We start from the raw sequence: 26,227 nt of genomic DNA, 5'->3' as shown, positions 1-26,227 counted from the left end.
CCCTTCTGGTCCGGTGTTGGCCACGTCACTGGCTTAACTAGCTCTTCTTTCTGTCCCAAACACCAGGAGCCATCGGTGGCCATGCTTCCAAACGCGAACACCACCACTATTTCTACCTTAGCTGCTCCAGGCCCCTGCAGGGTTTTGCCCAATTTTCCCCCCTCTGGCTTACCTCGTAAAGGATCCTAGGCTAGGCAAGACTGGTCAAATTAAATTCTTACTAGGGTTTAAAATAACCAGTAGTGCCAGCCCTGCCAGATCCTGCTGACTTCCCTTGTCTCTTGGAAGAGAGGATGCTTCAGATCCTTTGTCCCATTATTCACAAAAGGGACCCAAACGTGCTTCTTTGGCTCCTCCATTACAATTAGATTTTCTTAACTTGTTGAGGTGCTTCTCAAAACGCCTCCGTGACATCGCTATCACCTGGGATGTTCATTAAAATGTAGGTTCACGGGCCACACCCTACATCCACTAGCATCTCTAGGGGTGGAGTCCACTTTTCTGCATTTAACAGGTTCAGGTGATTCTTAGGTGAGGCGAGCCCTCGGCCTAGGATTTGCAATTTGGCGAACTGACGAGCTTTTCAAAATATCAATTCCTGCTCAAGGGAAAACGCTTGAGCTGAGTCCAGAAGTCGGCAGGTACCATTTGCTGGAAGCCACCAGGGGCCAGTGCTTCTACATCCATCATCTCTAATGCTCTCATAAGGTACCTGTTATACCCATTATACGGATGAGAACATTTGCCCAATTTATTAGGAGGTGGTGCGTTTACATCCAAACCAAAGTCCAGCCAGGTCCACAGTTTTGTTTTCAGCTGTCCTTCTGTGTGTTAGGCTCAGATGGCTAACCGAAACGCTATCAGTAAGATGGCAGTGGTGGAGATTGGAACAGCCATCAGTCCTGGGGATGTGCACTGTTCCTGCGCATGTCACCTGACAGGTCCTTTGCCTGGTGCTTTGGTTTTTATTAGGGTGTTTGGGAACTCCAGATTGTTTCCTAAGTGTTCTGGAATTGGTAACTCTCCAGCCCACTGTGAAAGGGCTCCTTTTTTGTCACTGGTTTCTTTGTTAGGAGGAGGAGGAGTCTGTGTTGGGGGGCCCATAGATTGGATTCAAGCGAGTCCAGGTTCTTTATCAAAAGGCCTCTTTTTGGACCCCCCAGGAGGCAGATATAGTGCTGAATTAAATGCGAATTAGTTCAGTTTGCACTCGGTTGAGTAATTCAAGCCAAAGCTGGCTTTTGGAGGGTCTAAATTATCCCGATCAGTACTGATTTTCTGCTTTATTTAAATATGTTTTGGCCAAGTCATGCTGGTAGGATTAGCCTGCAGGCCTTGCTGCCAGCTAATAAAACAGGCAAAAATAGCTGAAGGAAATAGCTGTAGCTGCAGGAGGCAGGGTCTGGATCGGAGACACTGACTCACGCTGGGCTGCAGGAAGCTGGGGCGGGGCTGGTCCAGGAAAGTAGCCCTCCCTGTTCAGGTGGTTGCCTCTCTTCCACATGGCAGTCTGAACCCCACTAGAACATCCCCAGCACTTGGTCAGTGCTCAGTAAACTCACTTTATGGAACCAGGTACATATTTAACAATACTCTTAACAAGGACCTTTCCTCCTCTTTCTGGGAGTATTAAGAGGGCTGGCATTTCCTACTCCAGGACAGATGCCTGACATAATAGAAATGCACAGCTTCTTTGTGGGGATGAACCCAATGACAAGGCAGCACACATAATGGTTTATATTTGAGCACTGGCTCTGCAGTTATGGTCCTTGTTCCAAATCCCAACTCTGCTAAACGCCAGTTGTAGGGTCTGGGATGTTACTTAGGAAATCCAAGGCTCAGGTTCCTGTGAAACATCAATGATGGTAGTATCTATTTCATAGGGCTGTTATGGGGGTTAAATGAGGGAATGCAAGGAAACTGCTTAGTGTAGAGTCTGGTACATAGTGATAATAATAATAATAATAATAATAATTCTGCTCAATAAACAGAAGCTGTTAACCCAAGGCCCACAGTTCCCCTGACAGAGGGCGGCAGTCTCCTTCCACATCTCAAATCACCACCTGGGGATCATCTCTTCTTGGGAGAGGATAAGAGGCCCCGGAGACTGGAAAGCCCAGGATGCCAGCTCCACCAGCAATAATGTTTGTTGGCAGTGTTTACCCCAGAGCACCAACCCGCCCCGTCTTTCCCTCCGTGAGGTGGGCAGAAGTGTTTGCCAGTCTGCAGAAAGCAGACTAGCTCAGGAATGCTTGGTGGTGAGAAGCAGGCTCCCTTCATGCCTCTTAATCACCTACACTCACCTAGAACAGAGATGAAACCCATCTGGGTTTTTTTTTTTTTTAAAGATTTTATTTTATTTCCTTTTTTCTCCCCAAAGCCCCCAGTACATAGTTGTATATTCTTCGTTGTGGGTCCTTCTAGTTGTGGTATGTGGGATGCTGCCTCAGCGTGGTTTTGATGAGCAGTGCCATGTCCACGCCCAGGATTCGAACCAACAAAACACTGGGCCGCCTGCAGCGGAGCGCGTGAACTTAACCACTCGGCCACGGGGCCAGCCCCTCCATCTGGGTTTTTTTTTTTCATTCAAAATCAGGAGAATTCTTAGTGCCAGCTACCCCAGTCAACACAGGTTCCAGATACGTACGTTTTTTAAATTACGTTTATTTAGCTTATGTACACATAAAAGAAATCACCCTCTGATCCCACCCAGCAGAAAACATGCACAAACCCAAGGTATACACGGAGGGAAGGGGCCCCAGCCCCAAGTTAGTGGTTGGGATGGTGCAATCCTGTTGAGTCACAAGCCCCGGTCAGGAGAGGCTGGACTGAAGGTTGGGCAGGCCGTCGTAGCCCCCGCCACTGGCCCTAAAATAAGCGAGCGCCATAGCCAAAGGTCTGTTTGATGCCCTCAAAGTAGTACCGCTGCCAGCCCTGCCGCGTCCTCTCCTCCTCAGGGGCAGGGATGCCTCGGCCCTCCATGCACAGCTCAGTCTCTCCATTCTTGTCAACGAAGGTCAAGGTGATGGTGGCAAAATGTCCTGGGGAGAGGCAGAGGGGAGGGAGGTTTCGGATCCAGGGTTTCCAGCCGGGTTTGAGACTAAGGGGAAAAGGAAAAGTTCTAGAGGGTAATGGCAATAAACAAATGTGCTTGCTTACCTTCTGGCCAAGATTTAAACCTCCACTTCATCACAATGTGTTTCTCAGGGACCTATAATAATCAGAGTAGTCAGCCTATGCCACAGATTACCACCGACCCGATCCCAGCTAGGATTAGCCATCTGCCTTTCGTACGGAGTCTGCCACCTGTGCGATTATACTGCTTATGAGGACAAAGCAGACCAGAGAGATGGGAGCTTCTGCAGTGATGTTGGCTGCAGCTTCTCCCCCTACTCCTAAGTCGGGTCTGGTCAACTGTGCCCAGCTGAAATTTCAAGCTGCAAATGGAAAGCCACAAGCCACCAATGTATATAACCCCTCTTCCACCTTTGATTTCTCTAGGAAGGACTAATTTACTCCACTAAGGGAAAAATTCTAGAAAAGCAACAGAATTCAACTCAGCATTCTTTTTTTTTTTTAAATGGAAGTATTTATTCCAAGTGCTGCTTTTTTCCCCCCTTTGGTGAGGAAAATTGGCCCTGAGCTAACACCTGTTGCCAATCTTCCTTTTTGTTTTTTTCCTCCCCAAAGCCCAGTACATAGTACGTGGGACACTGCCTCAGCATGGCTTGATGAGCAATGCTAGCTCTGCGCCCAGGATCCGAACCAGTGAACCCCAGGCCGCCAAAGCAGGGGACGTGAACTTAATCACTTGGCCACAAGGCCAGCCCCACTGCGGCATTCTTTTGAGAAACAAAAATGAGGTTTTACTAACCAAAGAGATTAAAGTCTTAGATTTTACCTACAGAGCTGAAAAAAGGAGACAAGTTACTCTTCTGACGAGAGAGGCTATATCCTGGGCCTGGGGCTGGCAGGTACTCACCAGATCAGTGAATTCCCCAGAGACATTGCCATCTACCAGGTGAAATTTCCCACCTTTGTCTGCTTCTAACATTGCAGGAGCATGAGTGAAGGCCTGAACGAGCTGTGGGGAAAAAAGGCAGTAGGGAGAAGGTGCATGCGCTCAGTGGGACCAAGGAACAAACGCCAGCTGACACCTACGTGCCTCAGCTCTCATTTCCAAAGATTACACTTTGCCCAATGACCAGGTTCAGGTTCTAGTCTGTTCCACTATAGGCCAGGCTTCGACTTGAGTAATTCTTTCTGAATCTATGATGCCATTTCTCCAGATCTATTCACTTTTCTAACAAGAACGAGTCTCAGTGGTTCCTACTTACATGACCCAAAACTAGTACAGAAGAGAAAAAAGAGCGCAAATCCACTTTGATAAGTGGGCTGAACAAAAGCGTTTTTCCTCTGCCTCTGCTGATGTGAGGAAAGCCACATGGTTCCCCTCATCAGCACTTCCTCTGCAAGCTGAGGGAAGATGCCACGACCCAAGTCCCCTGGAATGGGAGATGCCATGAGGTCTGAAGATTATACCTACCTCTTGGGTGGTCAAGACTCTATAGAGCTCCTCTGGTGATGTCAGGAAGGTTTCTCTAAGGGTGATCTTACAAGTGGGGATTTTGACACCAACAGGTCTGGTCTGGGTTTTTGAAGGAGCAGACTTATTAGCCTGTGGAAACGGCAGTGAAAACTGTCAATTTAGAGTCATGGTGATACCTCGATTAACATGGCTCTAAAGATAGACCTGCCATAATCCTCACAAACTTTTTCACCTCGAAGGCTAACTATTCCAGGGCATTGGAGGAAATTTGTGTGTATGGGTGTTTCAGTCATGGGGGAAACTTTCCCAGAAAATCCTCAATTCCCATTGAAAATCACCACTCGAGGTGAAGGAAGACTGATTCTCTTTTAAAAACCCAATGGCCAAAGCACACATCAAATCATTAGGCATTTCTGTAGGGCTCAGCCTCTCAAACAGAATTCCTATGCTTAAATAGCTGGAAGCAGCCCCGCAGCCCGAATATCCTTCACTCTGCTGACAAAAGGGCAAGAGGGCTGAAAACCAAGTGCTGAGCCTGAGCCATACAAGTTCCAGCTCCAGAAAAAACAGTTGCTCACCTTGCAAATGGGCTGAATGCCATCAATTTCCTGATAGGTGAAGTTAGTGATCTAACCCCTGATACCTTGATGAGACCTCTAGTACCAAACAACGAAATATAAACTCTCTAGTTACAGATAATACTGAAGACATACATGGCTGAAGACCATGCTGTGTTCATAACCTAACTGGTTTAAATGAAATCTGGAGTCAGACTTTGAAGTCCCCAGTGGCTTGCATTTGCTCTGGGAGTCTGTTCTAATGAATAAAAACCAGGTTAAAAATGCGTCGACAGACTCTCAAAAAAGCACCATGAACGGCTCATAGGCTGCTCTGGCTTAGAGGTTAGGGTCGGAGAGAAACAGCTGAAATGCGGAACTGAGGAGGCGGCAGTGTCTCCACTCACTTTCCGAACAGCCTCCCACCCCAGCCGAGGGAGTACCCTTTACCTTGCGCTCCTCAGTCTTCGGTGCTGGCTGCCCGGTTGGGTCTACTGAGTCTCCATTCATTGTGGGCAAAATCATGCCCTGCGTGAACTCTGAAAAGATAAATCCCGGCTCTCGGAAGTTATTTCTTAGTAGCTGATATGGGCCTTCATTATGGTTTGACCAACACGGCCATCTTAACCCAGAATGAGGTCATGACAAGGAAAGGAAGGGTCTACCTGCTTTGCGTCTTTACCTTTGGTCTATGCCAGACAGCTATCTGAGTGTGTGCTATAGAATGCAGTACCTTCGCTGGCATTATTCTAAACCTGACTCAGTCAGAAGCATTACATCTTGTTAAATGTACACGAGGTCTACTACGGATGGTGGCCAATGAATGTGGTGGCACTTCCAGTGACGTCAAGAGCGGGGCAAGATGCCCATGGATGCACATTAGCCCCCCTTCTCCACTCTGCCTTACCTCAGTGGAACGGCCAGAACTCATTACGGCACCAGAGCACTGGTTCCCACCACAAAACTATCACCTGCTCTGCTGGTTCCCTTTGATGGTCATTAAATGTACTCCAAACACCACGACCACTAGCAGACCTGGCAGGCTAGGGGAGAGCTGAGCTCACTGCTTTCTAACAAGCCCCTCAACGTCCCTGCAGGCTGCCTGTCCAGGACTGGGCTCAAGGAGCGAGTGTGGCGGTGCCAAGTCTTTAGATCAGTGCTATCCAACACAAATGTAACGGAATTTTAAACTTTCTAGTAGCCACATTAAAGAGTTTAAAAAAGATGAAATTATAGTTTTAATAATATATTTAACCCAATATTTGCAAACTGTCATTTCAATGTTATCAATATCAAAAAATTACTGAGCTACTACTTCTTTGTCTTGGGACCAAGTCTTCAAAATCCATTGTGTACTTTAGACTCATAGCACATCTCAGTTTGGACTAGCGACATTGCAAGTGCTCCACAGCCAACATATTAGACAACAGATCTCTAGATCTTTCGCTTACTCAGTTTATAGACTGACTGCGAGATGAAATGAGCCCCCTCCCCCCAAATCTTTACCCATTTGCCAAAGAAAGGACTGTCCAGCCCCTTGGCCAGAGCCTGACAGTGGAAAGCTGCCTCCTCAAGGCACAGAACTACTCAAGGGGTACCTGTTTTGAGAGTGCTGATGTAAATTCCCATGGCTTCTCTGAGAAGTTTCACCCCTTCTTCCTTCATTAAGGCCACGAGATTTGTGTCAGGCTCATCTTTGGCAAGGCTCACACTAATCTGAGTGAAAGATCAGAAGTAGGTGGTAAATAACTTGAGGGGCACCCACATTGTGGAACGTGGGTGCTGAGCAATCAGAGAACTGCTGACATTTCCAAAGGAAATGCCTGAGGGCTGGGGTATTCGTGCAATCCCCACTGAGTGTTCCTTCTCGAGTTCTCTCTGCCAAGGCAAAGGTGGCTAATGTTAGAACCCAGGCTACTAGCTAGAGCGAAGTAGTTAAATAAGCACAAGCTGCTCTGGAAGCTCCCACTGGCACCACAGACCTAGAAAATCATCTGTAAACCAGGGTTCTAAATGCTTGGGTCAAGCCTGGCTTTAATCTTGAATGACAGGTCATTTTCCTCATTTGAGAAGAAGATGTGGAAGACTCAGATGAGGCATTAAGCAGCACAAACCTCTACTTCATCCACGCTGTTTTCATCAGACAAATTGGGGATCTCCACATGTCCCTTGTACTGTACTCCAGTCTTAGAGGTACCTGTCAAAAGCAGTGCAATGTCATTAGTCTCCTCCTCGCAGGGGAAGTCTTCTCTGGAGTCCTAACTACTATTCTGCTTACAATCCTTTTGGATAACTTACCTGACCCTCTTTATTCTCAGAGAATGCCACATGCCAGATGCAACCAAACCCTCCTCACCTGCGCCCCCACCCCAAGAAATGTCTTTCCTCGTCAGATTTCTTGAGACCAACTGTGTAACTACAGTGTGGGACTTGGGACTAAGAGCGACGTGGATTCGGCAGCAGCATCAACTCTGCCAGGGAGGACTTGGGTCAACAGCCAATACAGTCAGTCCTGCTGGGATGCTTGTTTCGAAAATACAAATCTGTTCCAATGCGACTGATTTATTAGGGGACAATTTGATCATAACATGAATTTCATGTTTGCTTATATGTGATTTAATCCATGAGAAACACTAGGTGGACACAAAAAACCATACCCAGCTAAAGTGAGCTGTGTAGAAATACATGAAACGCACACACCTCAAACATTTCTCTGCCAGTGACCTCAGTTCACCATGTGTGTTATGAGCCAGGCTATCCACAAGTGACGTGGTAATGTTCCTCCTGATTTCAGGTGACCCGCCTTCCACCACTTCACAGCAACCCACAAGCCGCAACCCTTCTGACGCCTACCTCCACAAGTAAACTGCAGGTCTCTTTCAAGGTAAAGCACCACATTTATTGGATTACTTATGCATTTCTTACCATTCAACACATGTGAAACTGTGCTACCAACTTTTACATTCCTAACTTTTAAAAAATGTGTCACCGATGAAGCTTTTGCAGGGGTTGTGTTGTGTCCCTCAGCCCATCTTCCCTATAAACCTTATGATTTTTATTGAGTGATTTTGTATTTGGTGATTTTCAGGAACACATATCTCACGTTATAGCAGAAGTGACTTTATTTCAAAATTAGCTAACAAAACATTTATCTTCACTTCTCTAGGACTCAGTTTCTCGAGCTATAAAAAGAGGACTGGACAAGATGATACCTTCTCCAGACTACTAAGCTCGAGCAGTTAAAAAAAAAAAATCATGAACACATATATCTTTTTCCTTTTTTATTACCACTCACTTGAGAAGTGTTTAACGAAGCACAAATTTATTTTATGCTTTGCCCCATACATGTGCTCCTTTACTTTTAGTGCCTTTTAAAATTTAGCCTCCCAAATGTCACTGCAGTATGTGCATGGCCCTAATTCTTTGCTAATATCATCAGAGAAGGAACATTAAATTACAGGATAAAACTGCCCCCAATTCTAGTCACATACTAGCTTCATTAGCACAGCAGTCTGAACTGGAGAGAGAAAAAAAGATCAAGACCAAAATAATCCCCCTCCGCACTTTTAAATCATCCAAGAGACACAAGTAGCTAATCTGAAGATATGTCACCTTATATGTCCCAGTACAGACCAAGGCCCAATGATTCAGCGGCCCAGCTGTTTCACAGGTGGGGACTCATGAAACTCTGAGGAAAACCATTTAGTGTCCCAGAGGCACAGAAATTCCAGCATCCAATACTGCTTTCTATACGCCTCCAAAGCAGCACCAGCTATCTCCCTTGAAAAGTTCATAACCTCTCAAAAATTATCCTCCCAGCCTCCTCAACAGGTCCATCAAAACGCAGTTAACGTCTACCCTAACAGCCCACCAGACTTACCTGTCCAGTTTAGTTTGATGCTCCATTCATAAAAGAAGATAAGTTTGCCTTTGCGATTGTTAATGGATGCCTCTCCATCAAGCTTATTCACCTCTGTCACCTCACACTTGCCTTCCTCATTTTGCACCTGCACTGCCAGGAACAGCGTTTTCAGCTTATCCGTGGACCAATTTGAAGCATCCCTCTCTGTCCTGCAAAACAGAAACAAAGCTATGGACCAGCAGGCAAATGGAGGATACACTGCTTGCTCCGTGCAAGGGAATCCAAGGCTAAAGGAGGCCTGACAAATAGTTTGAAAAGAACACAAAACCCTCAGTCCCACTCTAGTATGTCCTCTCCTAGGAGACAAGGAGTCCCGGAACGTCTATAAACACAACTGCTGTCCAGAACCGTTACAAACTAAATGGGAAATTATGCTTTCCTTTCTCAGCATGATGGTGCTGGGGTCACTATCCGACACTTTCACATGGTGCCCCCATTTGACCAAGTGGGAAACTGTACACATCCTGCTAGGATCAGGAGCACAGACTGGGCCACAGAATGCAGTATTTAGCCAAAAGGTCCAGTGAGGAGTAAACCAATAATCTTGACCTGTCAAATGCAGGCTGTGCTGTAAATGCCCTTCACCTTCTGTGCCCTCCAAATGGCCATGAAAACAGTCTAAGTCCAGGGCTTCAAAACAAAAATTAGGTCAAGCACTCTGTGTATGTTAAGAGGAGGCAGGATGAGATGCTGAGAAGAAAAATCACTATGTGCCTCCCAACTTACTAACTAGTTGAGAAAACAGCAAAAAGAGGGGCAACAAAGTAAAAATACAGTAAACACGGTATGAACAAAGTTCAGTGGAGATGAAAGATAAGGAAACATTACTTCCGAAAGATTTCATGAAGGAGGCTAGGCTTTTCAAAGTGGTTAAGTTATAAAATCCATGATTGCCCGGCAACCAGGGGCACTGCCTGGAGTTACAACACAACCAACTTAACAGTTCCGGGTGAGAGGCCATGGCGTCTTCAGCATCACTGAGCTCCGAGCACCTACAGAACACGTTCCAAATCTTTGCCCTCTGGACTGAGGTAGTGGTCCCCTATGACCCACTTTTAATTTCACCCGTAAACCGCAAAATGGGAATTCCAGCCCTGTGGCCCCGAGCCTAACGCTGCAATCTCCCAACACAACCCAAGGCGGTCTGGGTCTCGCTGACTCCTCCGGCCACGTGTGGGAAGCACCTCTCGTGTTCAGGCTGGATGCAGCAGCTAGGGGGTTATGTTCTCGTATCTCTGAAACTCCTCCTCTGGAGCGCAGTCCTCTACGTTGCCCCCCGACCCCCAAACACTGAAACGGAGGCCGGGGGGTGGAGGGACCAGCGACTACAGCCCCCTGAAACAGGAAAGACCCACCCCCACCTCCGGGCAGGGCTGCCTCGGCCCCAGCTCTGTCCCGGCCGAGGTTCCAGGGACCCTGCGACCCTGGCTCGGCCGTACCGCTCCCGCGGCCTGGCCCGCTGGCCCTCACCAGTGCCAGTTGTTGACGTTGGTGGCGTCGGCCCGCTCCTCCACGATCCAGCGTGGGTCGCCCTCACCCCACTTGGCCATTGGCTCTCCTACCGCGCCGCCACCAGCTCCCGAGCAGCCACAGTCACAGCCTCAGGACCGCTTGGTCCCAGCCACCCGGCAGCGCCTGGAAACTACTAGAAGCGACCGCAGAACCTCCTGGCTTGCTTTTCCCTCCACCCCCCCCGCCCCCTCCCCGCCTTAACTTCCGGCTCCTCCTCGCTTGCACCAGGTACTTCCGTTCCACCTCGCCCGACCTTAGCTTCCGCCTGTTCTAGAGTTCCTCCAAGCTCTCTCAGGTTATCCCCAAAGGGGCCCGAAATGCAACCGCTCACGCGACCATTCTTCACCCGTAGGGACACAAAGAACACGTCCCATTGTTTCCCTGGACCCTGACTCGGCCCTGCTGAGCCTCATGGGAGTTGTAGTCTTGTTGGGTGACCCGCTGGATAACCGCAGAATGTCGCGCTAAAACTATAGGAAACGACCAGGCACGGTTCACTGGGGGTTCTGGGAGCTGTAGTCCACCATCCCCGTGGCCTGTTCGGGCAGCGCCTGACGGCAGAGGAGGAAGGAACTACAACTTCCATCAGGCCATGCGGCCTCTTACTTGACTCACATTCTTCCCCCTCCCAACCTCCCCGGGACTATCCCCTTCCGCCGGTTTTCTATGCCGCAGAGCCTGACTAGAGAGGCTGGTCCAGCGGCAGAAGTGTCTGGCGCTGTGCTGAGAGGGAGGGCTCGGTGTGGAAGAGGTGAGGGTGTCTCAGACCGCTTCGGCCGTGAATCTGGCTGAGTCCAGCCTCTCCGCATCCTGATCCTTTCGCCTGCTGTCGGAGGCGTCCGTAGACCCCCCCAGGCCTGACTCTTCTTCCAGTCGGAGCAACCGCTGGGCCGGGAGCCGGGGTACGCTCGGGGTTGGGGCTGTGAGTGAGCCTCGACGTTTGATTTTGAACGAGCATTTCCCTGGCCAGGGATCTGCCGGGCTGTGGCGACTGCCGGAGATCCGTGGCTTCCTGGACGTTCGCCCGCAGAGTCTTCCTCGTTTAACCCACATTCTTTGGTCTCCGTTCATAGCCTCACCGGTGTAGGCCTGGCTCGGAAGATGATGACAGAATCTGCATCTGACTTCTCAGCAGCTCCTTTTGGGAGTGTCCTCAAGCAGGGAGCGTGTTGGTTGTAGATTTCTTTTGCGGATGCCTCTGTTTTCCTTACTTTGTCATGTTCCTGTTATCCCCTCGGACCTGCTACCCTGTCTTGTGGGCTTTGAGTTAAACTGCTGACGATAAGGACAAGCCTCTGAAGTATTTTAAATCATGTTGAAGCACCTTTCTCGGTTACTCTTAAAATTGTACCTGGTTGCTTTATACCTTCTAGAGCCATTAAATCATTATCTCTTCGCTTGCCCAGTAAATCCGGGTTCTGATTTGGGACTAGAAGTACAAATTGGTGTCAAGTATCCACTGCTGTTGAATGGTTTTAAAAGATTCCAGAAATCGTGGATTATTGGGTGTGTTAGACCCATGGTGTGCCCAGCTGTAGATATTAACAGATATTTATCTACTGTAGTGAAATAATGACCTGCCCTAGGTGTCCCTAGAGGGAAAAATAGTTAGAACGACCGTGCAAGTCAGAGTGAAATGATCCAGGTGTCAGAAAACCTGGATAATAGGAGCAAGTAGCAAGGTGGGTGTGATACGTCATCCTTTTGTGCCTCATTTCCCTCACTGGTGAAATGGCCGTGGAATCTGCCAGGCCTACCGTACAGAGTTGTTCTGAGGATGAGAAAATGTCTTGTGAACTGGCACTTGTGCCAGCTACATGTACATGCTGTATGCACACCTTCAGTGTTTGTGATGGCCACTAGAGTTTTTGTATCAAATTAATTTTTTTAATCTTTATGATTGCTTAAAAATATTTTCTTTCTAGCTTTTCCCAAGGTACCATGACGATTTATTAATAACAGTTAATACTGAGCATTAATTTTGTGTCAGGTACTAAATATGTATTAACTGTTTTAAGCCTCACAGCAATCTTGTAATGTAGGTTTCTATCGTTAACGCCCATTTTACAGATGGGGAAACCGAGATAGAAAGATGTCAGTAAGATATCCTATACTAAAAATAACTAACATTTAGTATTTACTTTCTGCTAAGCGTTTTGTTAAGTGTTGCCTAAGTCCTATATATTCTTCACTGCAACCCTGTGAGGTAGGATATGAATTTTGCGAGGCTTAGAAGTAAAACTATTTAGCCAGTGCTCAGAATTGGAGAAACCAAGGTTTGAACTCAAGGCTGCCTGACTACAAAGTCTATGCTTCTGCCACTGTGAGGGATGATTTCGTTGTGTCTGCCAGCTTTTTTATTTGGTTTTGACTCCTTGGCATTAAATATACAAAAGGATTTTTACGCCACATCTGGTTTCAGTAGAAGTTGGTTAGTGGTGTCTGCCATGGGAAGGGATCAGACGGTAGACAATTCCCACCGTGACTTTCCCATCCCTACTTCCCCTGAAAAGAGCAGGAAGTGAAAGTCAAGTACGTTAAGGGCCGTCAGAAGCCTCCTCAGCAGGGCTGCCGACAAGCTTCTGTTGAGAGAGGCGCTATTGAAGGAAAAGCAAATTGATCCTTTAGAGTTGACAGTGTGTAGTCTTTGGAGTTATTTTTGATGTTGTGGAAGTTTTGGTACCCAGCTCTTGGCTTAAACCAGTTTCCTCTCTGATCCAGGTGGCATTGATAGTTTAGTTTGTAATTAATTCTAGGGCAAAAGTTATTTTTCAGAGTGAAATCTAATTTTAGAGTAGTTATGAGAGGGACTTGTGGTGTTTTGACTGAATCTTCATATGCTTTCATTTCTTAGCCCTGCCCTCATTTCCCAAATTTTGGCCAATGCATGTTGATAAATTAATCATGATTTGAAGATACAGGCAGAATAATTTGGCTTCTTTTAATTGCTTTCATTCTTTCAGGCATTTAACAAGCATACATGAGAGCAAGATATTTGTCAGTTTATTTCACTGTAGTATTCGTAGAACCTCGAACAGTGCCTCAGAGATGGCACTCGGTAGATACACGTTGAATGCACAAGTGCAGTTATTAGCTGTTTTGTTCATATTTTGATTGATGTTGTGTATTCAGCATGGTTCATGATGCATTCTTATAACCCTTGCTTGCCTTGCATGCTTACCTTTATACGTACCTATGCTGAATACCCCGCTCTGTTGTAGGGTCCTTCAGGAGAGGGACTGTGTCTGGCACTTTTTAAATGTCCCTTACAACCCCCGAGAGAGTGCCTTGAAGAAAGTAGGTGTCCTGGAAAGGAATGACTACTTGTGGGTAATTAGAGGATCGAAAGTATGCTTTGATCAGTTGGACACCCAAGGATCTGGTTTTATATGGCAGGTTCAGTATGTGCTTGACCTGATTCTTTTATGCATCCATTTTGTATGTAGTGGGAGTTTGTAGTGAGGGAACCTAATGATTTCAGAGCTCTTTTGGGGGGAATCCAGAAAGGGACAGACATCTGTCTTCCTCTCACTCCAGATGAATCGGACAAAGGGTGATGAGGAGGAATATTGGAACAGCTCCAAGTTCAAGGCTTTTACCTTTGATGATGAAGATGATGAGCTGTCACAGGTAGGTTTCCATGAACTGTTGCTGAAGGTCGCACCCCCCTGCACACTGCCACTCTAAAAGTCCTTCCCCTTGCGTCCTCGGAAGCCTGGCTTTGACCCTGTCTCCATTAGGCTCAGAAACGTTTGGGTCGGATCTTTAGGAGAATCGTCCTGGAGAAGAGCCCTCCGAAAAAAGCCAGAGGGACTGTAAAAACCAGCTCTCTGCCCTCTTGCTTTCCATTCTTGACATGATTCATTGCTTGCAGGTTTTTTTTTTTGATAACTCCGAATCTTTTATTATGTAATAAAATTTGTTATTTTTGAAAGATGGACTGAATCGGAAGTTTTGTCTTTATCGAGTCAATTTTACAAATGGAGAAACATTCCGTTTTGAAGAGATGGATAAACTCACTCAGGTTTACACAGCAGGTCGTTGCCAGGAGTGTGATTAGAACTAAAAAGTGGGTTTGAATCTTCCTAACTCTTTTGTCACTGGACTGCAATGTTAGCTAAAAAGCAAATTGTTTTCTTGGCAAATATCTAGCAGGCTAGGCTTTCGATTCAGAGGGTGAACTTGTTGGCCATCTTCAAGTCCCAGTTCCTCAGCCTTCTTGGTTGTCAGAGAGAGGGGTGGGAAGTGGCGATTGCCTGAGTGCCCTGCCTTATGTCCCTCTGCAGTTAAAGGAGTCCAAGCGAGCGGTCAACAGCCTTCGAGACTTTGTGGACGATGACGATGACGACGACCTGGAGAGAGTCAGCTGGGGCGGGGAACCTGTGGGAAGTAAGTAGAAGAGGCCCTAGGAGGGGATCCATATTCAGGGTTCTTGTTACTAATGAAGGCTCCACTTGTTTGTCTCCTCGGTGCTTAACAGGAAAGGGAATGAGGATAGATTGTTTTCACATGAGTGTATACCTGGACATGTAACCCCAGGAGAAGATAGACTTGGGGAGATACAGCAGTCATGCCCATATGACACTCTAGGTCTGCTGTCCTAGGGCCGATGCTGGCTGGCTGTTTCAGACTCACTTGGGGTGCATGTTAAAATTAGGTTCCTAGGCCTCACTGCAGAGACTCTGATTTAATGGGTCTCAGGGCTGGGGATGGTGGCCTCAGTGTGCAATAAGTACTGCAGGTGCTTCTAATAGGCAGTCATATTTGGGAACTACTGGCTTAATTGCTCATAACTGCCTGACAGAACCCACTTCCTTCACCACCAAGTCTCACTGTCTAGCTGTTATATAAGACACACCACTTATACCACCTTTGCAGAGTCCAACCTGATTTTGAAGAATATTTTTTGAAGTTTTTTTCATAGGAAATACTGCCACATAATTTAAAAATCAAAAAGTACTTAAGGGGCCGACCCTGTGGCCAAGTGGTTAAGTTCACACGCTCCACTTCGGCGGCCCAGGGTTTCGCTGGTTCGGATCCTGGGCGCAGACATGGCACTGCTCATTAGGCCATGCTGAGGCGGCTTCCCACATGCCACAACTAACAGGACTCACAACTAAAATATACAACTATGTACTAGGGAGATTTGGGGAGAAAAAGCAGAAAAAAGAAGATTGGCAACAGTTGTTAGCTCAGGTGCCAATGTTTTTTTTTTTTAAGGTTATAACAGTTAACATCCTTGTGAAATTACAGTTGTACATCATTATTAGTCATGTTGTAGGTACACCACTTCACCCCTAGTGCCTTCCCCCCACCCCCCTTTCCCCTGGCAACCACTGATCAGTTCTCTTTGTTTGTCCATATGTTAACTACCACCTATGAGTGGAGTCATACAGAGTTTGTCTTTCTCTGTCTGGCTTATTTCACTCAACATAATACTCTCAAGGTCTATCCATGTTGTTGTGAATGGGACGACTTTGTCCTTTTTTATGGCTGAGTAGTATTCCATTGTATATATATACCACAACTTCTTTATCCAAAGATTTTTTTGTTGTTTTTCTCCCCAAAGCCCCCCAGTACGTAGTTGCATATTCTTTGTTGTGGGTCGTTCTAGTTGTGGCATGTGGGATGCTGCTTCAGCGTGGCTTGACGGGCAGTGCCATGTCCGCGCCCAGGATTCGAACCAACGAAACACTGGGCTGCCTGCAGCGGAGCGCGCGGACTTAACCACTCGGCCACGGAGCCAGCCCCTCAGGTGCCAATCTTTAAAAAAAAATGTACTTAAGGCATAACAGTGAAAATTTCCCTTCCACACTGTCATGCATCCACTCAGTTCTCAGTCCCTACCTCCCCAAAAATAACCCTGTTGTTTGCATCCTGGGTATTTGTCTAAAGAATCTTTTTACATTTGCAAATGCATGTAAGAATATATATTCTTGGGGTCCAGCCCAGTCGCATAGTGGTTAAGTTCAGGTGCTCCGCTTCAGTGGCCCAGGGTTTGCAGGTTCAGATCCCAGGTGCAGACCTAGCACTGCTTGTCAAGCCACACTGTGGCTGCATCCCACATGAAATAGAGGAAGATTGGCATGGATATTAGTTCAGTGACAGTCTCCTTCAAGCAAAAAGAGGAAAGTTGGCAACAGATGTGAGCTCAGGACCAATCTTCCTCACCAGAAAAAAAAAAAAGAATATATATTCCTACCCCCTTTTCACAGAAGTGGCCCTCTACTTTATACCCTGCTCTTTTCACTTGCTAATACAGCTTAGAGCTGTTTCCAAATCACTGTATAAATAGCTTTCTCATTGTCTCTCCTTTTTTTAAACAGCAGCATAGTCTTACATTGTATGGACTTACCATAATTTATTTACCCAGTCCGCTGTTGATGAAGTTTAGATTGTTTCCAGCCTTTTGTTGTTTATATTGCTATCTATAATCTTATATTCTGCCCATATGTGAGTATATGAAAGGTCAGTTCTTGGAGTGGGATTTCTGGCAGAGGGGATTTGCATCCGTATTGGACAGATGTTGCCTAAGTGCCCTCCGCAGAGGTTCACTGATTTGTGCTGGCTTCACAATGTTGGAGGGCTCCTCTTCCCCCACCACTTTGCCAACACAGGCTATTATCAAACTTTGGATCTTTGTCAATCTGCTAGGGGGCCAGTGGTATCTCAGTGTACTTTTACTTTGTAATTCTCTTATTAAGAGTGAGCTTGAGCATCTTTTCATGTGTTTAATAGCCACTTGAATTTCCTCTTCTGTGATTCATTTATTCCTTTCCTTTGCCCCTTTTTCTGTTAATTAGTCTATTTGATTCTATCCTTTCTTCCCTGCCCGGATTTTTGGAGTCCCTGTTGGCCAAGGGACCAGGGCCTCTGGTGAAAAGCGTTTGAATTTGTTAGAATGCCTGTTATCCAGGGTCTATTTTGGCTGAGAATGACTGATGTGGTTCTTACTGTCTCACAGGTATCTCATGGTCCATCAAAGAGACCGCTGGTACCAGTGTGTCAAACCATGAAGGCCGCGAACAGCTAAAGAGCCGAAACAGCTTCTCCTCCTATGCACCACTACCCAAACCTACTTCTACCTACTCCCTGAGCAGCTTTTTCAGAGGTAAAGAGTGATAGTTAAAGGGACGGGGAGTCCTCCTTTTCTTTTTTCAGAAAAACACTCAGACTATAATTTTCGTTTACTCTGGAAGAAAAAGATTATTGAGGGATAAAGAATTGTCTTTGGAGCTGGCAGCGGGGATTAGGAGTGGGAGAAATGAGAGGAATTCAGAGGGCTTGCAGTAGGTTTTCTCGAACACGATGAACAAAACTGACGTTAACCCTGTGACAGGTACTGAAGAAATTTGCCTAGGGCGAAATTCCTGCCCACCCCCGTGCATTGCTGGTGGGAATGTAAAATGGTGCAGCCGCTGTGGAAGACGGTATGGCAGTTCTTCAAAAAATTAAATGTCGAATCACCATAGATCCAGTACTCCAATCTGGGTACATACCAAAGAGAATTGAAAACAGGGGCTTGAACAGATACTTATATACCAATGCCCCTAGCAGCATTATTCAGAATAGCCAAAAAGTGGAAACAACGCAAATGTCCATTGACTTATGAATGGATAAGCAAAATATACATGCAGTGGAATTTTATTCAGCCAAAAGGAAACAAAATTCTGATAGATGCTACAAGATGGATGAACCTTGAGGACTTTATGCTAAGTGAAATAAGCCAGATCCAAAAAGACAAATATCGTATGATTCCATTTCTATGGAATACCTGGAACAGTCAGATTCAGAGAGACAAGTAGAATAGTGGTTACCAGGGGCTGGGATAAGGGGGAATGGGGAGTTATTATCTAACGGGCGCGGAGTCTCAGTTTGGGATGATAAAGTTCTGGAGATGGATAATGGTGATGGTTGTACATTGTGGATATACTCAGTGCCACCAAACTGCAGACTTAAAAATGGTTAAAATGGTAAATTTTATGTTATTTATATTTTACCACAATTAAAACAAATTTCCTCCCTGCCTTTTTTTTTTCCATGGCACCTCAAATTTCTGAAGTTAAATAAAAGCGTTTTTAAGCCTTCGGTTCCCACATTTCAGAATAAGGTTCTGTATATACTACGTGGTTAACCAAGTCTGAATGGCTCTGACTTGATCTGTTCACCTCTTCCCTCATGTGTTCTCTACCTTTAGGGAGAACTAGACCTGGAAGCTTCCAGTCTCTTTCTGATGGTAGGCATCAACTCTCTTCTCCTGATTGCTGTGGGAGCTGTTCCTGATTTGGGATATGGTCTGGGGAGTCATGGGAAAGGGTGGTAATTATGATGATTAGATGAAGTTTCTTCTGAATCTACCATCAGTATTAGAGAAATTTTCTGATACTGAGTAAGGAGGATCATTCTGGCTACAGGGGCAAGGAGGGACTCCTAGGGATGCTGTGTTTGGAGAGGAACCGAGATCTCCTCTGGGCCATAAAGGTACCTTGGGAGCCCATAAGTCAAAAAATATGTGAGAAGGAAGTGGTAGAAGAAAGGAATGACAAGAAGATGATGTCCTTCTGAACCAGCTGCCTGTTCTTTTTCAGCTTTGTCGGACACACCTGCCAAAAGCTATGCTCCAGAGCTGGGGAGACCCAAGGGGGAGTATAGGGTGAGTTACGTCTTACAGCGGTGTCACACTTTACACACTGTAGAATGCTTTGATGTATGCAATCTTGTTTGATCTTCCCAACTTTTTGAGTAGGTATTATTTTAACCCCTTTTATAGATGAGAAAACTGGATTTCTAAACATTAGGGCTTACCTGTGGTCTCACAGCTAGTAAATGGTAGAACCTGGATTCAAAAATCTCTATTTTCTGATTCAGTCCTAGCCCTCTTGCCTATTATGCTGTCTTCTAAGTTTTTTTTTTTTGAGGAAAATTAGCCCTGAGCTAACATCCGCCACCAATCCTCCTCTTTTTGCTGAGGAAGATTGGCCCTGAGCTAACAGCCATGCCCATCTTCCTCTATTTTATATGTGGGACGTCTGCCACAGCATGGCTTGATAAGCAGTGTGTAGGTCCGTGTCCTGGATCCAAACCGGCCAACCCTGGGCTGCCCAATCAGAGCTTGCAAACTTAACCGCTATGCCACCAGGCTGGCCCCCGGAAGTTTTTGATCATCCCTGTGGTCTGAAAACTTGGTGGAGCTCATATTTCCATGAAGCACATAAAAAAACAAATTGATTCATGAGGAAGAAACTATATCGTAATGTCCAGAAAAGGAACATTTCTCCCTCTTTTCTTCTTTTGACAAAGCCATTAACAGAGTCCTAAATATGACTAATTGCATCTTGGGATTGAAGTCTTAAACCAGTAGGCACAGGATGACTGTTTTTGTCAGGCGGCTCATTCCCTCTTTGATCCACCTCCTGCTTATATTGTCGCTGTTGTAGTTCTTTCAGAAACTCAGAACAAGACCATCCCAGTTCTTCATTTTTTTCATCCATTCCCTCCCACAAAATGTCTCCTCTTTAGGGACTAAGACCGTGAATTTGAGGTGAGGAGCTGGCACACTGATAATTCACGTGTTGCTAATATTCCAGGATTACAGCAATGACTGGAGCCCCAGTGACACAGTGCGACGCCTCCGGAAGGGCAAGGTAAGGCCACTGGAGAGAGAATTCTTAGGGAATTTTTTTGGAAACTGGCCAGCTTGTTCCACAGGGGGGATTTCTCGGACTCTCTCTCCAGTTCTATTTATTAAATGAAGTGGCTTTCAGGAGGAAAATAAATCCGCTAAGATGGAAAGTGAGCTGCAGAATTTGTGATTCTCCAGGGTTTAGCGTTGCTTTGATCAGGTAGTAGGGAAAGAGTGATGGATGAGACGGAAAAGTACCTTTCAGAATGAGAACGATCTTTCACGTTCTGTGATCCATTGTGAGTTAACTTTTGTTTATGGTATGAGGTCAGGATTGAGGCTCATTTTCTTCCCATGTAATTCTCCATTTGTTCCAGCACTATTTGTTGAAAAGACTGTCCTTTCTCCTTGAATTACCTTGGTGCCTTTGTCAAAAATCAATTGGCCGTATATGTGTAGGTCTGTTTCTGGGCTCTTGATTCTAGTTCATTTGCTTGTCTGTCCTTACGCCATTGCCACAGCCTTAATTAAATGTAGCTTTGTAGTAAATCTTAAATTAGGTAATATGAGTCTTTCCACTTTGCTCTTCTCTTCCAAAATTGTTTTGGCTATTCTGGATCCTTTGTATTTCCATGTAAATTTTAGTAACAGCTTGTCATCGTCTGCAGAAGAGCTGCTGGGGTTTTGATTGGGATTGCTTGAATCTGTAGATCAGTTTGGGGAGAATTGACATCATGATAATTAATGGATCATAGACCTCAATGTAAGTGCTAAAACTATAAATTTCCTGGAAGAAAATATAGGTGAAAATCCTTGTGACCTTGGATTAGGCAAAGATTTATTACCTGGGACACAAAAAACATGACACAAAAAAGAAAAAATTGATAAAATGGACTTCATCAAAATTAAAAACTTTTGTTCTTTGAAAGCACTGTTAAAATGAAAAGCCCACCACCATAGCTGAGAGAAAATATTTGCAAAATAGATGTATTATAAAGGATTTTTATCTAGAATATGTAAATAATAAATTATCTTCAGTAATAAGAAGATAGACAATCCAATAAAAAATTGGCAGAAGATATGATCAGTTAAATCACAAAAAAGATACATGAATGGCCAATAAGCACTTGGAAAGATGCTCACCATTATTATTATCAAAAAAGGGTGAATTAAAACTGTGAGGTACCAGTAAACAGCCACTAGAAGGGCTAAATTTGGAAATATTGATCGTACCAAGCGTTGGGAGCGTGTGCGGAACTGGAACTCCAGTAACTGCGAGCAGGAGGGTAAAATGCTAAAAGTACTTTGGAAAATAGTCTGGCAGTTTCTTACAAGTTAAATATACCCTTAATTTCACTCGTAGACATTTACAATCTAAGATAAATGAAAACATATGTTCATACAAAGATTTGTACATAAATGTTCATAGCAGCTTTATTCATAAAAGCTCCAAAAGTGGAAACAACCCAAATACACATCAGCAGGTAAATGGATAAAGAAATTGTGGTATGTCCATACAATGGAAAACTACTTACCAGTAAATAGGCACAAACTACTAATACTCACCACAACACATAGGTTCATCTCAGAAACATAATGTTGAGTGAAAGAAGCCAGATACAAAAAAAGCAGGCAGATGTTGTATGATTCTATTTTTATGAAATTCTAGAAAAGGGGAAACTTTAGTGACTGGAAACAGATGAGTGGTTGCCAGGGCCTGTGGATGGAAGGAGGGTATTGACGTTAAAGTAGACAGGGAAGTCTGGGGCGATGGAAATGTTCTGTATCTTGATTGTGGTAGTAGTTACATGAAATTATATAATTTCAAAACTCACTGAACTGTATACTTAAATAGGGTCGATTTTACTGTATGTAAATTATACCTCATTAAAAAGAGAACAAGTAATCCTCTACCCACTGACTTGGGTAAGACTTCGTCATGACATTGGCGTCTTCTCAGGCACAGGCCGAACCAAAGAGGGTGTGGTGGGAGTCTGCTCTCACAGAGTGCTAGGGACCTAGTGTAAAAATAGACTCTCCCTGGGGTCATTTCCTTTTATTCTTGCCCATTCTTCAGTATTCACTGACAAAGGAATATAGGAAATGGCCTTCCTTGCACACTAATTCTGTTCTTATCCCGCCAGGTCTGCTCGCTAGAAAGATTCCGCTCCTTACAGGACAAGCTACAACTCCTAGAAGAGGCAGTAAGCATGCACGATGGAAACGTCATTACTGCAGTGAGTTGTGGGTTTCGTTTGTTGTTCTTTTCATTAGTTTCTGAAACTCCAATCAGAATAGACTCTAACATTTTAGGTTAAATGTCAGGTAAAGATCCTGGATTCCCTTTTGAAGTGTAGGAGTCTCGGTAATATGCATTCTAAGACTCAGTTGGCAGGATGTACATTGTGTCTTGGACTCTTGATTATGATCAAGAAGCAGTAGGTTGGCTGCTCTGTGTTCTAAAAACTAACCTGAGGGAGGAGAGATGTGAGAGCAGTCTCTCTCAGAGGGAGGTGTCTCTCGCCAGTGTGGACACGGGCATGTGGACTCCCAAGACACAGCTCAGTCCCAGATATCTATCACCTGTCTTTCCATCGCATAGAGAAATCTGTTATCTGGACCTGCAAAGATTCTCCTGAGTTGCTGACCTCAGTCTTAGACACCAGGTGCTCAGGGCAGGGCTTTGTGTTTGAAAGGTTGCACAGGGTAATTCGTTCTTTGTTCTCTTTTCCTGTAGGTTCTGATCTTCTTGAAGAGGACGCTGAGCAAAGGTGAGCATGGTTTAAAGGAATTCTTCAGTCTGCAATCTTCAGTCCTGCATTTGAGGGGAGAATGGCACGTGGCTTTCATACTAGAATTCGCCAGTGTCAAGTGTGCTTCAGAGACGGCTGGGGTGGCCTGAGACTTCAGAGTACATCACGTGTCTGAGGGCAGTCGTCATCCTTTGGTGTGATAACTACATTAACTGCAAACCCCGCCTTATTTACTGGACAGACAGATGGCTGTGTTAGTTTGAGGAAGTCAGGTGATGCTAAGTGCCTGCTGTTTGGGTTGATGAGAACTGAAAAGCTGACTCAATGGCTAAGAGTTGCCCTGAGCCATGGAGTAGGTTGATGGTGGAATGAGTCTTAGGGATGGCTACCATAAAAAAACCATTCCTAGCCTCTGATCAACTTTGAGGAGTTAACGTTTGGAATGTGTGAGGAGGGAGACCAATTTTCACTTGAGTCATAGGCTTTAATCTTTCCCCACCTAACTTCTTCCTGCCAGAGATCCTCTTCCGAGAGCTGGAGGTGCGACAGGTTGCCCTGCGACATCTCATTCACTTCCTTAAGGAAATAGGGGATCAAAAGCTGCTTTTAGACCTCTTTAGGTAAGAACTGATCATCTGGCCCGTAAAGTTTATCAAGTACTTTGTTCAAAGCCCTCCAAGGGATACAGAGAAAGAGAAGACCCTGTCCTTTTTTTCTGGAAATGGTTTTTAGACAAGATACTGAAATGTGATAGAACAACTAATAATACACCATAGGTTGTGATAAGGTTACAGTGTAGCTGGTGGTTAAGGATCGGGCTCTGCTTGGCAGGCCATGGTCTCATAGGCATCCCACATATAAAGTAGAGGAAGATGGGCACGGATTTTAGCTCAGGGCTAATCTTCCTCAAAAAAAAAAAAGAATCAGGCTCTGGAGTCAAACACACCTGCATTGAATACTGGCTCCCCTTGGTTCAAAGAGTGAGCAAGTTACCCAACCTCTCCAAGCATCAGTTTTCACATCTGTAAAATAGAGATGATGATACCTGCCCCACAGGGCCATTATGAAGATTAAAAGAGTTAATGTTGTGAAAAGCACTTGGCATAATGCCTGTTCCATAGTATTAATATTTATTAAGTATTTTCGTATAAAAGACCTAGAATGAAGGTATTTTTTATATCACTTGGTGCCCAGTGATGGCAGTGAGAAGTACAGTGAAAGAGCAGAAGAAGAAATGATAATTTTCAGTCAGGATACCCCAGGAAAGCCTCATGGAAGCAGTTAGGAATTGATTTGGGGCCAGGAGACTAGGTTGGATTCGGATAGGTGGAGAAGTAAGAGCATGTCTGCTGGGGGCTGCGGGAGTGGGGAGGGGCGGTGTCTTCTCTTGTGACTTCCTTCCCTATCTCATTCCGATCAGTGGGGACCATTTCCTACCCTTAGAGTAAAATGGATGTGTATTATGTCCTTTCTTCAATGTCAGGGAAGAGGTTGGAACCTCTCTTTAGGCTGACATGTGGCACACGGTAACTCCAGTGACTCCAGTACAGTGATGAGCTGCCCTGAAGACTCAGGTGGGGAAAGCAGGTCACCTGGTCAGGGTCAAGATTACAGATGGTTGGCCAGGAATTTGCAGAAGACGTTCATCAAGGCAGGCTATTCGCTCCCTCCCTCCCTTTCTTCCTTCCTTCCCAGTGAACAAGACTTTATTAAGCATCACCTCTATTGCCAAAGCAGTGTTGTTAATTATAGTGGTCCATTCAAAGTAAGAAGGAATCAGAAGACAAAAATCCTTGTGCTCCAAGGCCTTACTGCCTTTTGGGGTAGACAGAACACGTTGTATACTGTATGTGAAAACAAGAGAGAACAAGAGAGAAAATCTGTTTCCAAGATTGTACTGCCAGAGAAGAGTGCTTTAATCTTTCCAAAAAAGGGAAAAAACCATAAGATTACTGTGGCCTAAGGTTTTGTGGAGGCTCTGAGCCTTTCTGCCAGACGTGTTAACATGACAAAGTTATTAGTGCCCTGCAAGGCCTTCTTGTCCTTGCTTTTCGCTCAGCTAGAGAGATGAGGGGAGCAATGACATCTGATTCACCGTGTGTTTTCAAAGGGCTGCTGGTGGTAGAAAGTTTAAGAAGAGAAGGGCTTATTTTGTGTATGGAGGCAAATGAGTTTGACTTGTGTCCTCCTAGAGCAGTCATCCTCTTTTGTGAGGTTCTGCTGCCACACGTCAATAGATAAAAATGCCCTGCTGCCTTCTGCTTCCTCCCAGGTTCCTAGATAGAACAGAAGAGCTTGCGGTAAGTGTGGCCTTTGTTTCACTTGGGGACCTATTTAACTGAAATCTAAGCCAAAACCCAGGCTCCATGACCCCAGTAGGATTGAGCTATCTCCTTTCCTTTGGTATTGATTGTATCCAGAAGAGAGGGGCATCTGGGAAGCCTGAAAACTGAATCCAAAGGATGTACTGTTTTGTTTCTTTCTGTCTGCTCTTTTGATTGGGCCCATGAATAAATATTTTTTTGAATAAATGAATGAAAACTGGCCTGATAATTTGTAATTTATTTTTTAGTTTCTAGTTGTTTTCAATTCCTGGTTTATGGGAGCTTTTGGGTTTTGGCTTCTAATGCTAAAGAAAATTTTGAAGGCTAAGAGGGATAAGAAACCAGATATAGGTCAAGAAGGAAGATAGGTCCAGGTGGTGGTGTACCCAATACACATTTTGGCTGAGAGCTCACTGATCGGGTATTAAAATGGACTTTTGGCAGATTTTTACCATCATGGAATGAACTCTTGGAATACGAGAATAAATCTGAAATTTTACCAAAAATTTAATTGTATTATTGAAACTTTAGTGATCCATTTTTAAAAGTTTGACATTATAGTGCAGGCATAAGAATTTCTCAGTGCCATCAATGGCATGATTGCTGCCTGCACATTTGTGGTGATAGCAATGCTCACGCTCAGCTGGCACATTTAATAATATTGTGACCTTCTTTGCCCAGCAGAGGATAATTCAGGAGAATGTTTTTCAGTAACATTTTGTAAAAGGAACTTGTACTTCCTAATACTTGAGGCATGGTCAAATCTCAAAACTCCTTTATCTTAATCAACTGAAAATGATTGGCAATCTGTAGTAATCATTTTGAAAAACTTTTTGTTTACATTTTTAATCTCCATAGGTTTGAATCTATGAGGAATTTTCTTCATACAGCATTCTTACAAAGTTTTTTTTTAAGTTCGATTAGTGAAAACAAATGTGTTTTGGGTAACTCATTTTTATCTGAAACTTTCTTATTTTCTTTATATTCT

General features: G+C 44.9%; 2 protein-coding genes across 5 annotated transcripts in view; one reads left to right on the top strand and one right to left on the bottom strand.

Annotated features, from left to right (window-relative positions):
• Positions 1-2,644: 2,644 nt before the first annotated feature.
• AHSA1 (activator of HSP90 ATPase activity 1) lies at positions 2,645-10,991 on the bottom strand. The gene is made up of 9 exons (XM_014846741.3): positions 10,499-10,991; positions 8,987-9,177; positions 7,221-7,303; positions 6,705-6,822; positions 5,557-5,645; positions 4,547-4,678; positions 3,983-4,084; positions 3,160-3,211; positions 2,645-3,041 (listed from the first exon to the last, which is right to left on the bottom strand). Exons 1-9 carry the CDS (start codon positions 10,576-10,578, stop codon positions 2,869-2,871), a joined length of 1,020 nt encoding a protein of 339 aa, XP_014702227.1. The 5' UTR covers positions 10,579-10,991; the 3' UTR covers positions 2,645-2,868.
• An 80-nt stretch (positions 10,992-11,071) lies between these two features.
• VIPAS39 (VPS33B interacting protein, apical-basolateral polarity regulator, spe-39 homolog) overlaps positions 11,072-26,227 on the top strand; it is a 24,796-nt gene continuing 9,640 nt past the window's right edge. The window contains exons 1-11 of one of the 4 annotated variants that reach the window (XM_044774098.2): positions 11,072-11,442; positions 14,078-14,170; positions 14,827-14,929; positions 17,505-17,651; positions 18,738-18,776; positions 19,129-19,193; positions 20,128-20,184; positions 22,307-22,399; positions 22,900-22,933; positions 23,433-23,535; positions 25,188-25,215. In XM_044774098.2, the coding sequence (XP_044630033.2) occupies positions 14,078-14,170; positions 14,827-14,929; positions 17,505-17,651; positions 18,738-18,776; positions 19,129-19,193; positions 20,128-20,184; positions 22,307-22,399; positions 22,900-22,933; positions 23,433-23,535; positions 25,188-25,215 (762 nt within the window). In that variant the 5' untranslated portion in view covers positions 11,072-11,442. Of the gene's footprint in view, positions 11,443-11,817; positions 11,841-12,106; positions 12,223-14,077; positions 14,171-14,826; positions 14,930-17,504; positions 17,652-18,737; positions 18,777-19,128; positions 19,194-20,127; positions 20,185-22,306; positions 22,400-22,899; positions 22,934-23,432; positions 23,536-25,187; positions 25,216-26,227 lie in introns of those variants that run through there. The other 3 variants (XM_044774099.2, XM_070514121.1, XM_070514120.1) reach the window with 3 other exon arrangements.

This window comes from Equus asinus, chromosome 7, assembly GCF_041296235.1.
Source record: "Equus asinus isolate D_3611 breed Donkey chromosome 7, EquAss-T2T_v2, whole genome shotgun sequence".
Taxonomy (NCBI): Eukaryota; Metazoa; Chordata; class Mammalia; order Perissodactyla; family Equidae; genus Equus; species Equus asinus.
The sequence above is the reverse complement of the archived record's forward strand: the minus strand, read 5'-3'. Positions and strand labels throughout refer to the sequence as shown.

Excerpts from the sequence above, each read along its gene's own strand:
- AHSA1 (XM_014846741.3), bottom strand. The coding sequence starts at position 10,578 with ATGGCCAAGTGGGGTGAGGGCGACCCACGCTGGATCGTGGAGGAGCGG. Across the intron at positions 3,212-3,982 it reads CTGGGGAATTCACTGATCTG|GTCCCTGAGAAACACATTGT; the intron begins GTGAGTACCTGC and ends TGATTATTATAG. Across the intron at positions 3,042-3,159 it reads GTTTAAATCTTGGCCAGAAG|GACATTTTGCCACCATCACC; the intron begins GTAAGCAAGCAC and ends GCCTCTCCCCAG.